Consider the following 10,765-nt stretch of genomic DNA (forward strand, 5'->3'; position numbering starts at 1 on the left):
GGGGGGGGGGCGGAATCCGGGGGAGGGGGAGGGGATCTCCTTGGAAACGGAAGGGGGAGGCGCCGAGGTTATCCTGGGACTTCCCGAGACTCCGGTAGCCGGAGCCCTGCGCCCTTCCCCTCCCTCCCCGCCGTGCTGCCGCGGCTCCCCGGAGCCGCACGCAGAGCTGGTCCTGGAGGAACTGTGGATTTCGTGACTAGAGGGCCCGGCCGCGGGGCCGCCGGAAGGCTCACGAGGCTGGGCTGCGCGATCTTTCCCTGACCCTGCGCTGGGGCTCCTGGGCTGGGACGCAGTCGGCCCTCCGGAGCTCGTACGTGTAGGTGACGGAGGGCACCTGGGCGCCCACCTGCGCGTGGCACGCGCTCTTCGAGGCGCATCCCCGGGTGGCGAATTTGGTGGTGAAGAAGCCTGCCGGGGACGGGCTCGGGTGAGCCTGGGCCCCGGGAGCCGCCCCCTCCCTCCCGGACGCCCAGCAGCCCGCCGCCCCAGGACCCAGGCGTCCCGGCCTCCCTCCCTCCGTCCGTCCGTCCGTCCCGAAGCTGGCCACCTGTCTGCACCGTCCCCGAGAAGTAGATGCAGCGGGTCTCGGGGCCCACGCACTGGACCACCTTCTCCCCCGCGCAGGTGTCCTGGAAGGCGGCCATGCACGACGGGCAGCGCAGTCCGTTCAGTGTGCTATTGTTCTCCGGAACTGGGGGCGGAGAGGAAAAGACTGGGTCAGGCAGTCTGGGCGCCCGGCCAGAGGGCCCCGAGGGCGGGCGGGGAGCGGCCCAGGAGCCGGGAATACTGGATGTGAGAGCCGAGGGATGGGAGCTTGGACGAGGGGGAGCCCCCTTAGGGGAAGGCAGACCCGAGGAAAAGGCATGTCAGGCGTCACCGACTTGTACCCTGCTGGAGGCTGGAAGTGAGGAAGAAGGAGGCTCGAGCCTCTTAAGAGGCCGAGATGGGGCGGTGGGCGCCGGAATGGGAGCTCGGGGCCCAGGGACCTGGGAGCGCCGTGGGGCGGGGGCTGGGGCAGGCGGGGAAGGGAAGGGCCCTACTGGGGATGCTGCCCTGGTTGCAGCCGTCCTCCTGGCAGCAGTGCGAGTTGGACACCATGTGGTCCTGTGGGCCCAGCGAGGTGGAGATGAGGCCCGAGTAGCAGTCCTTGAACTTAATGCAGCTTTTGGAGGTGTCCAATGACTTTTTCTTCCCTGGGGATGGGGGGAAAGAAAGCCTCTCAGGGAGCCTCGCAGAGGATCTTCCTTTAAAGTCTCTCCCCATCCCTCAGCCGGCAGCTGTAGCTTCGGAGTCCACGGATCTGGGTTCAAATCCCAGCCTTGCCACCTACGCCCCGGGTGGCTTTGATGCCTCTTAGGTGCTTCATAACCGTTTGTTGCCTGCGCGGCTTCGGAGAGATCCCCGGCTCGGCTTGGCCCTCCAGGGCAGTTTCAGTGCCCCCCCCCCCACGGCCTCAGGGGCGCAGCGCTCCTCCCCGCCCCCATACCTGTGACGGACAAGCCCACCACAGTCACGCAGGCATCCTTCTCCGCCTCGCAGAGCTTCAGGCGGCCGCTGCACGATGGTCCCGAGTTCTTACACGTCTCACAGGACAGAGGCTGAGCTGGGGTGGGATGGGGGGAGCATCAGGACCCCTGGGTCTGGGGGGGAGGGAGGGGAGAGCCCCGGGGCCAGAATTTGGGCCAAAGTGGGCAGCAGCCAGGTTCTAGAGGTTGGAGGAGGGGCACCTCCTTGGCGTGGGCGGGGGCAGCCCTACAGCCCTTCTTGTTGGCCCCGGAGGCCCCAGAGGGTCCTGGGAATGGGGGACTGGAGGGGAGACTAGCTCCCCCCCAGGAATGGAGGCTCCAGGCCCGGGATCCCCACACTAAGGGGCTCCCCTGAGGGATGGAGCAGGGAAGTCCAGAGACCCAGATCCCAGCAGAGAGTTACTTTTGGGGGACCCTGGGAGCCCCCTCCCCAAATCCTGGAGCCCAGGGCTGCTGGGGCGGCACTCACCAGGGGGCCAGTGGGCATAGAGCAGGCCGAGGGCCAGCAGGCCCAGCGTGGGGCTCCTGGTGATCATGGCGCTGTGTCTGCTCCTAGAAGAGGGCCCAGAGGCCTTTTAGAAGGGCCGGCCGGCCAATCCCCTCCCAGCCCCCGCCCCCAGCCCCCAGCCCAGCCGGCTCCCGGTCACCAGGTGAGCCTCAGAGGATGCTGGCTGGCGCCCCAGCTCCGTCCCTCCCTCCTCCCTGGCCTTATTTCTTCGCTCTTGTCCTGCCATCCGGCCGGCGAGGCTGGGGACGAGAGGCCCGGGCTGGGAGGGGCCAGAAGCCCAGTTTTCCTAAGACAATTCCCCAGTGTGAGTCACACCCCACCCGGCTCACTTCTCCACCCGGCTCTCCCCTCAGCTTGTCCCTACACGTCGGTGGGGGCCACGCCGTCTGGGCCCTCCTCCCCCCGGGGCCTGCTCACACTCCTTCCTTTGTGTGAAGCCTTTTTACCTGCGGCCCCCAGACCTGACCCCTCCCAGTGGTGAGGCAGGACGTTCCTGGGGGGCGGGGGGCAGGGGGACCCCCTAGTCACTTCACAGAATCCTCCAGGCTCAGAGCTGGAAGGGACCTTAGAAAACAGAATATCGGAGGACCCTAGAACCTAGAATGTCACAGCTGGGGAAGACCCTTAAAGGCGCCACCCCTTCATTTTCTAGCCACTGCCCTGAGCAGGAGGCACCCCCTCCCTTCCCCTCAGTTTCTGTCCCTGTAAAATGGGATGGCGGACAGGGGCTGCTTACCTCACTGGACGGGCCGATGTGTCTGGAGATCCTTTGGCTCCCAGAGCACTGCCCCCCCACCCCCGGGTGCAAGGGGAAAGGAGGCCCCCCACAGGCTGGGGAGGACCCGAGCCTTGGGCTGCCACAGAGAATTTGCTCAACACCGATGGAGAAAACTCCTGGGAAAACTCCAACCAACCATGCGAACAGTAAATAAAGTGCCGCCTTTTTTCAGGCTCCAGGATTTGCAATTTGGGACAGCGCACTGCCTTTTCCAGACAGGGATGCCTGCAGAGGGAGGGCGAAAGGGGGGCCCTTTAGGCCAGTGGTTCCCCAAAAAATATTATTTAGCCCCCTGGAAATTGATTTTTTAAATTTTAATAGCAATGAATAGGAAAGATAAATGCACCTGCGGCCATCACCGCCTCCCTGGACCGCTGCAGCACCCACCAGGGGGCGATGGCGCCCACTTTGGGAATCACTGCTTCAGGCACTAAAGTTTAGGGCATAGTCATGGGAGACAGGAGAGGGTATAGTCAGGATCCCAAGAAGAGGTGACCTGCAGGAGCAGCCTTGGATCCATTAGCTCTGCTCAAGAACGGGTGTTCCCATCCTACCAGGGCCATCTTCTTGGGGGCCTAAAGGAACTGCTGGTCAGTTAGAGTCCAGAGATTCCCAGGGACGTTCAGTTCCTACTGCAGTTTCCATTGGATGTCTGGAGCCAGGAACATCAGCAGATTTCCAAGAAGTGATTCAGGCCAAGAGACCAGGCTAAAATTCATGGGGAGTCCCCAGAGCGCACCTTGCTCTCCAGAGAGTGGCAGTTGTTGTGCTATTAGGCCATTGTACTGGAGGACCAAATCTCTGGGTTTCTGTAGCCTGGCTTTGAGCTTGGAAGGGAGCAGGTGTTCTAACTCTTTGGCTCCCACTCCTCCCCCATCCCCCACAAAAAGGGTTCATTCTGGGAAATCTCAGAATATAGTGGCCTGGTGAGGGCTCCATAGATGTTAGAAAGAGAGTCCCGCCGATCCTTTACAAGCACTCCAGGTAACATTTACAGAGGATACAAGACGCCTTTTATTTCAGTCACTCAGTAAGTCAGGCATTGTGCTAAGTGCTGAGAAGCAAGACTGCCGCTGCCCTCCAGGAGCTTACAGTCTAATGGGGGAGACAAGAGAAAGATGTACAGAGTAAGTGATAGACAGCCCATAGAGGACCGAGTTAATAGGGGGTTGAGGAAGACTGTCTGTAGAAGATGGGACTTAAAGGGAGGCAGGGAGGTCAGTAGTTGGAGGGGACAGGAGGCCAGTGTCACTGGATGGAAGAGTGAAGCTCAAGAAGCCTGGAAAGGTAGGAAGGGGCAGATGCTGAAAAGATTGGAATGCCAAACCGAACATGTCCTTTTTGCTCCTGGAGGCAGTAGAAATCTCGTGGGGTTTACCGAGCAGGGGACATGATCAGAGGGACGCTTTAGGAAATCCCTTTGGTGTCCAAATGAGGATGGATGGGAGAGTGGGGAGACCCACCTACATGAGTCCGTGTGGGAGGTGATAAGGGTCTTTGCAAGGTGGGTGTCAGTGTCAGAGGAGAGAAGGAGGAGTTTCACCTCACAGATAATGCAGAATTCAAAAAGAGTAGCCAACATGAATATAGTGCCAGGCATTTTATTTGTATTCTCTCATTTGATTTTCACAACAACCCTGGGAGGTGGAGGCTATTATTACCCCCTTTTTACAGATGAGGAAGCCAAAGCAAGGGTGAAGTGACCTGCCCAAGGTCACCCAGCTGGTCAGGATCTGAGAGTGGATTTGAGCTCTTCTTCCTGACTCAGCACTCAAAGCACTGAGGAGTCCAGCTGCTCCACAAGGAGCCACACAGGCTGCCTCTATTCTGAGGCTGGACAGTGGAGAGCCGGTAATTCTGGTGACTGTTGTTTACTCCCACAGAAATGCCTCCTGAAAGAGGGAAAAACACCCGGGGGCCACTTGCCCCACCTATTTAACACACTCCATCCAAACATCCAGGTCACCTGCCACAGCTCACCCCATACTGGGAGCCGTCCATGGTGCTTTTCTCTGTCTGGGTGCTTCCTGCCTTTTGATAGCTCAGAACAACCTCAGACCTCCTTCCCTTCTCAAACTTGGGGTCACGAAGAAGGCACCCCAAGACTAATGTTAGCCAGAACCCCCTTCACCCCCCCTAATGCTGGCTTGCAGGCTGGATTCTGGGGTCTTCCCAAGTCTGTAATGCAGGATTGATGCAAGATCTCTTGCATTTGTAAAATCACCCTAGGCAATCCTGGCAGTTAGGGGAATGGAACTTTGACCCAGCAAGTGCCTGTCTCAAGACCTGGCTGTTGGAGCTGGGACTATAAATTCCCTTGGTTCTTGGGGGTTCTGATTTCCTTGACCTCAGCCAGACATCCAGCTACCCCCTGGACTTCCCCTTGGGGCCCCAGGAGGTGTGGTTGGTGGGTTGTGGAACGTGGAAAGGAATTAGTTAAGTTAGGCTAGCCAGGACACCCCTAAGCCAAGTCATTACCCTCTTTTGTCAAGCTGGTAGACCACTCTACATCTGGGCAGTGGAATTTATCCCTGGCTGAGGGGGCCGTTCCCTCAGCCTGATCCTGCCTTCTGAGGCCCTCTGCCAGCACTGGCCATTCACTCACAGCAACAGCTTCCCCAGACCCTAACCCTCTTCCCTCAGTTTACCCTTGTGTTTTAAATAAACCCCTTGCCTGATTCTGAGAGTTTCCATAGTTGATTTATAACATCAACCAGGGCTATGTCCCAGCTCTGGCTGCAGTAGATTTGGAGAAACCATTCCCAAAATAAAAATAGATCTACCAAGCCCCAGGACAAAAGAAATCCTCTGAGGCAGGTTTTTTTTAAGTTAAAAAAAAAAAATGAAAGCAGAGAGCAAAAATAGTAAAACCAGTCATAGAGAGGGCTCTGTGGGGTCTCTGAAGCCCCCACCTCCAGACACAAATATAAATACCAATAGGAGGGGGCAGCGCATCAATGTGAACTCAAAGGGCCCCAGCTCTTCTCCCCTGGGACTTGTCTTACAAAAACGTTGGTTTGTGCTTTGGGGGGGGTCACTAGAGCCTCCCCAACTCCACTGGGGTCTCAGCCCTCCACATATTGCTAAGGCTGGAAGGGCAAACTCCAGGACTCTTGTCCTCAGGGCTGGGGCTACCCTCTGAACCTCTTCAGGATTCCCCCGAAAGCTGGGATTCTGGAATGTGAAATATCCTGGCCTTAGAGGGACAGATCTCTACCAGGAGACAATTTCAGAGGTCCCAAACCAAAGGGTCCCCTTGAGTTTGTCAAACTGGTCATGAATTGGGGTACCAGGCTGTGAAGGGTCCATTCCTGGCGTCCACAAAGGGGTGCATTGGAGATTAAGAGGTGACACACTAGATACAAATCAAACTGGCATTAACATTTTCACCATCCCGTTCTTAAGTCATCATTTCAAGCCCTGATTTGCAGCATTTGCCAATTTTAGGGTGTAAGTGCCCCTCAAAACTGAACATTGCCCCCTTGACTCCTCCTAGGTGCCATCTGTGTCCCTGCCTACTTTGTATTTATTGATTTAACCCCTCACTTCCCATCTTAGAATGCAAGGCTAGGGCTAGGCAATGGGAGTTGTCACTTGCCCAGGATCATCCAGGTAGGAAGTGGTTGAGGTTAGATTTGAACCCAGGGCCTCCAGTCTCCAGGCTGGCTCTCTATCCCGAGCCACTTAGCTGCTCCCTAACTTTGTCTTAATTGATCTGTACCCCCCACCAACAGAACCTCACCCGGGCAAGTTCAGAGGATGGATTAGGCATAACCACCACCTGGCGTGCAAATAGTTGTCTAAGGGAGCCCTGCACAAAATTGTATCTATTCCTGGGTGAGGTGTTGGGTTCAAGCAATGCCTTTTGGTGTACGATTTCGAGTAAGCGGCTGCCTCTCTCCGGGATGGAGTCCGACCACGAGAGCTCGGCTTCCCAGGACCTGCGCTTGCCCGGTTTTAATGGGGCTCAAACTGGAACTACGTGAGACGGCCGCCCCCTATTCTCAAAACACCCTTCAAACCGAGCCGACTAAGGGCGCGGAGGAGCACTTGGCTCTCCTGATTGGCCCTGGACCCCAGCCGCGTGACCAATGAAAATGGGCTCCGGAGCTCGGGAGGCGGGAAATGAGAGATGGGTCAGCGAGAAGATGGGCTAGAGAGGCCATAAGAAAGAGGTGGAGTCAAGGGGATAGTCATAGAGAGCCTGGGCTAGAATGGCTAATTGGAAGGAGCGGGGTTGGATAGAGTCGAGAGGCATAGTTAGAGAGGCCACAAATAGAGGCTGCCCATTGAAGGCCTAATTAGAGGAACGGCTCGGTTATGGGGCGGGCCTAGAGCCGGGGGCGGGCCATAGAGGAAAGGGCTAGAGCGGCCATGGGAGGCGGCACCGGCTAGATGAGGGCGGGGCAAGGAGCCAGAGCGCCTGCGCAACCACTGGAGCGCGCGCCCTACTTTGAACAGGTCCCGGGAGGCGGTGCGCCTGCGCACTAGTGCTGCCCCGAAAGAGTGGCTTCCTCCCTCCCAGGCTTCGGCCTGGCTAGAGGCCTCGGAATCCGCGGTCTCGTCCTGTTTAGACCCCGGCCCCACCATGCCAGAGATCCGCCTCCGCCACGTGGTGTCGTGCAGTAGCCAGGATCCGGTGAGGGCCAGAGGAGGGGATGGGGCGTGGGTCTTACGGACTTCCGGTTACGGAGGCCCGGCAGGAGGGACTTCCGGTTGTCTCTGGGACTTCCAGAGTGTCTATAGGGGCCACCTGGGGGTGTCTGTAAGGGCCATCTGGGGTATCTATAGGAAGCATTTAAGGGTGTCTATGAGGACCGCTGAGGAGTTCTGAGGGACGACTTTGGGGACCATCTAAGGGTGTCAATGGGAAGCAGCTGATGTTTCTACGGAGTATCTTTGAGGACCCCCTTCCCCCGGGTGTCTGTGGGGTCCACCTGGGGGTGTCTGTATTTGTCGTGGTTATGGGGGTTCCAGGGATGTCTGCGGGAGACTCCTCGGGGGTTAAGGAGGCTGTTTAAGCCCTCGTTATGGTCTGTGGCTCTGGATACATCCAAGGAGGCTCCAGGAATGTCTGGGACACTCAAGAGTGCCCGAAGGGACCCTTAGGAATGGGGGGGGGGGTGCTTCAGGGACGTCTTTCAGGAGGTGGACATGTGAAGATCCGCCTCGGAGGGCCTGGTAGTGACGCCTGGGGGCCTCCGGAGGGGTCAGTGTGGGCTCCCACAAGGCCCCATCCCCTTTTTTGGCTTGGTTGCTGAGCTGTAGGCCAGAGTCTAAACCTAGATTTCAGGCAAGCCTTCGCCAGTCTCTGCTACATATCATCTGACTTTAAATATAAATAGGAATCCAGCTCCAGCCTCCTGTGGGTCACGGGGGCTGTAACCCCTGCGGGCAGGTGGTAGACAGTTCTTCTGAACCCTCTGACCCGGTCGCTGGACTGCCAGCCTGACATCATTCCCGGCATCCTTGGGAGCTAAGAAAACAAAGGCTACCTGGGCATGATGGTCCTGCTGGCCGGCGAGGCCATTCCCTTCTGGCATAGCAAGGATAGAGATGGGCTGGAGACTGCCCAGGAGAGGCCGGCCAAGAGGCCAGTGCTGGCTGAGAGGCCTGAACTGGTGTGTTTGGGTCTTTGAAGGACCCTCTCCTTGGCCCCAGGGAGCAGAACTAGGCATTTGGCAGGATGGAGATTTCCACTCCAAACTAGGAAGGAGCTTGGAGATGTATAACAGTGGAGTGGGCTGAGCCAGAAGGTGGGCATCGCCCTGCCCCAAAGGTCTTAGAGGGAAAGCTGGAGGACCCATCGTTGGGCCTACTAGTCTAAGACATTTCTGCTTGGGTGCAGCCTGGACCAGATGGTTTCTGTGGCCCCCACCAGGGCTGATGTTGGAGGATCAGGACAGCCCCTCTGGGGCGGAGAATTAGGCTTCCCTAGAGGGCTCCAGGTGGCTTTGAGATGTTTAGTAGGGTCAGAGGGCAGAGGGGGGCTCTGGAGGCATCCCCAGGAGACTCCATTGATGGGACTGGCCTAAAGCTTAGGGTGCCCATTGGAGACTGGGGGTGGGGCTAAGAGACACGTGGAGGTCTCTAGAAGACTTCTGGGATGGTTCAGGGGTGCTTCTGAGAACATCTCTAGGATACATCTTAGGAGATCTAGTGGGACCCCTGGGAGTGGCAGACATTTATCAATGGGGGCTCCTCTACAGGGGCTTAGGTGTGTTTATGGGGGGACACTGGGTATCTGTGGGGGATTCCTCGGCAGTATCAGGAAAGAACCTCCAGGAGTGTGTCTGGGGGAGCTTTCCAAGTCGTCTGAAGGGGCTGATGGGAAGATCTAGCTGTCAAAGGTTCCCAGGCCCATCTGTGGGGGTTTCTGGAGGTTAATGGGATGGCTTCTTGTGGGAGCAGGGGGACCCCTCAGAGCAGCCCTAGGGAGTCCTCAGGGTGATCTTCTGTGGAACTCCCACGATGTCTGTAATGATTTCTCAGGGTGCCACAAGGACACCTGGCAGTTTCTGGGCAGTTAACGTGTTGATATAGGGGAGAGGGACCAGGTACCTCGGAAAGGAGTTAGGGGAGAGCTCTTGGCAAGATCAGGAGGTCTCCCATGTCCCCTGTGGGGCACAGCCTGGACCCCCACTCCCCAGCAGTAGAAGGCCTCAGAAGGAGGAGGCCAGGGAAGACTCGGAGAGCTCTAGACCTGGAGTTGGGGAGCTCCAAGTTACAATCTGCCATGTGACCCTGGGCATTTACCCCCCATTTTCTCAGCTGTAGAAGGAAGATAATAGTGGGGCTCTGGGCCAGGATCGGGAGGATCCACAAGCTGACATTTGTCGTAGCTCAGGGCCCCAGTGATTGTTTGTTCCCCCCCAGACCCATTCGGCGGACAACCTGCTGAAGGCCGACACCTATCGGAAATGGAGATCGGCCAAGGCCGGGGAGAAGCAGATCTCCGTCATCCTGCAGGTGACACCCCCGGACCCCGCTGCCTGGGCCGGGGCGCTCAGGGTCACCTGTGAGAGGGGGGCCTGGGAGCATCGGCTGCTACAGCCTCTCTGACCCGGAGGCCTCTCCTTCCCTCCCCCCAGCTGGAGAAGGAGGAGCAGATCCACAGCATCGATGTCGGGAACGAGGGCTCAGCCTTTGTCGAGGTGCTGGCGGGCAGCTCTGCTGCTGGAAGTGGGGAGCAGGACTACGAGGTGAGCCCGGGCTCGAGCCATGTCCTCCGCCAACCAGAGGCTTCTGGAGGCCCTGAGGTTAGAGCCACGTGTCTATCTGTGTCTGTCTGTCCGTGTTCTCTTCCCAGGTCCTCCTTGTGACCTCTTCATTCATGTCCCCCACTGAGAGCCGCAGCGGGACTAACTCCAATCGGGTCCGGCTGTTTGGTTCTGACAAGCTGGTCCGGGCCACTGCTGAGAAGCGCTGGGACCGGGTGAAGGTTGTGTGCAGCCAGCCCTACTGCAAGGTGAGGACACCCGGGGTGCCAGGGCTGGGGGAGTCTGAGGGAGGCTGGGGGAGGCCGGGGTGCCAGGGCTGGGGGATGTAAGAGGGAAGCTGGGGGGCCTGGGCTGGGGGTGTGTGGCAGAGCCTGGGACCCTCCTCTCTCCGGTCCTCCAGGACTCTCCGTATGGTCTGAGCTTCATAAGGCTTCACAGCCCCCCAGACAAGGACAAGGAGGAGCCCGAGGCTGCCCCGCCGGTGAGTGGGCCCCGCCTGTCTGTCCCACCTCGGGCCCGGGGGTGGGGGGGGCGGCGCTTCTCTGACTGGGTCTTTCCACAGAAGGTCACCAAGTTGGGAGCCTTCCGAGTGAGGGAGGATGACGGCACGAGCGGCAGCCTCCGGCCCGGGGCCCTCTTCTTCAGTCGGGTCGGCAAGGCCTCTCCAAGTGAGATGGGTCTGGGGGCCGTTCTGGGCCTGGCTCCTCTCAGGGCTGTGGGACTCGGGATGTGG

General features: G+C 58.6%; 2 protein-coding genes across 2 annotated transcripts in view; one reads left to right on the forward strand and one right to left on the reverse strand.

The window, feature by feature from the left end:
- Positions 1-206: 206 nt before the first annotated feature.
- Positions 207-2,062, reverse strand: LOC123243045 (phospholipase A2 inhibitor and LY6/PLAUR domain containing). Its single transcript, XM_044671216.1, has 5 exons — positions 1,996-2,062; positions 1,487-1,603; positions 1,041-1,193; positions 548-691; positions 207-408 (listed from the first exon to the last, which is right to left on the reverse strand). Exons 1-5 carry the CDS (start codon positions 2,060-2,062, stop codon positions 230-232), a joined length of 660 nt encoding a protein of 219 aa, XP_044527151.1. The 3' UTR covers positions 207-229.
- A 5,111-nt stretch (positions 2,063-7,173) lies between these two features.
- XRCC1 (X-ray repair cross complementing 1) overlaps positions 7,174-10,765 on the forward strand; it is a 35,063-nt gene continuing 31,471 nt past the window's right edge. Inside the window, exons 1-6 of the mRNA XM_044668517.1 lie at positions 7,174-7,451; positions 9,689-9,781; positions 9,904-10,014; positions 10,122-10,280; positions 10,433-10,513; positions 10,595-10,747. Coding sequence (XP_044524452.1) covers positions 7,401-7,451; positions 9,689-9,781; positions 9,904-10,014; positions 10,122-10,280; positions 10,433-10,513; positions 10,595-10,747 — 648 coding nt within the window. The 5' untranslated portion in view covers positions 7,174-7,400. The remainder of the gene's footprint in view (positions 7,452-9,688; positions 9,782-9,903; positions 10,015-10,121; positions 10,281-10,432; positions 10,514-10,594; positions 10,748-10,765) is intronic.

Source organism: Gracilinanus agilis, chromosome 3, assembly GCF_016433145.1.
Source record: "Gracilinanus agilis isolate LMUSP501 chromosome 3, AgileGrace, whole genome shotgun sequence".
Taxonomy (NCBI): Eukaryota; Metazoa; Chordata; class Mammalia; order Didelphimorphia; family Didelphidae; genus Gracilinanus; species Gracilinanus agilis.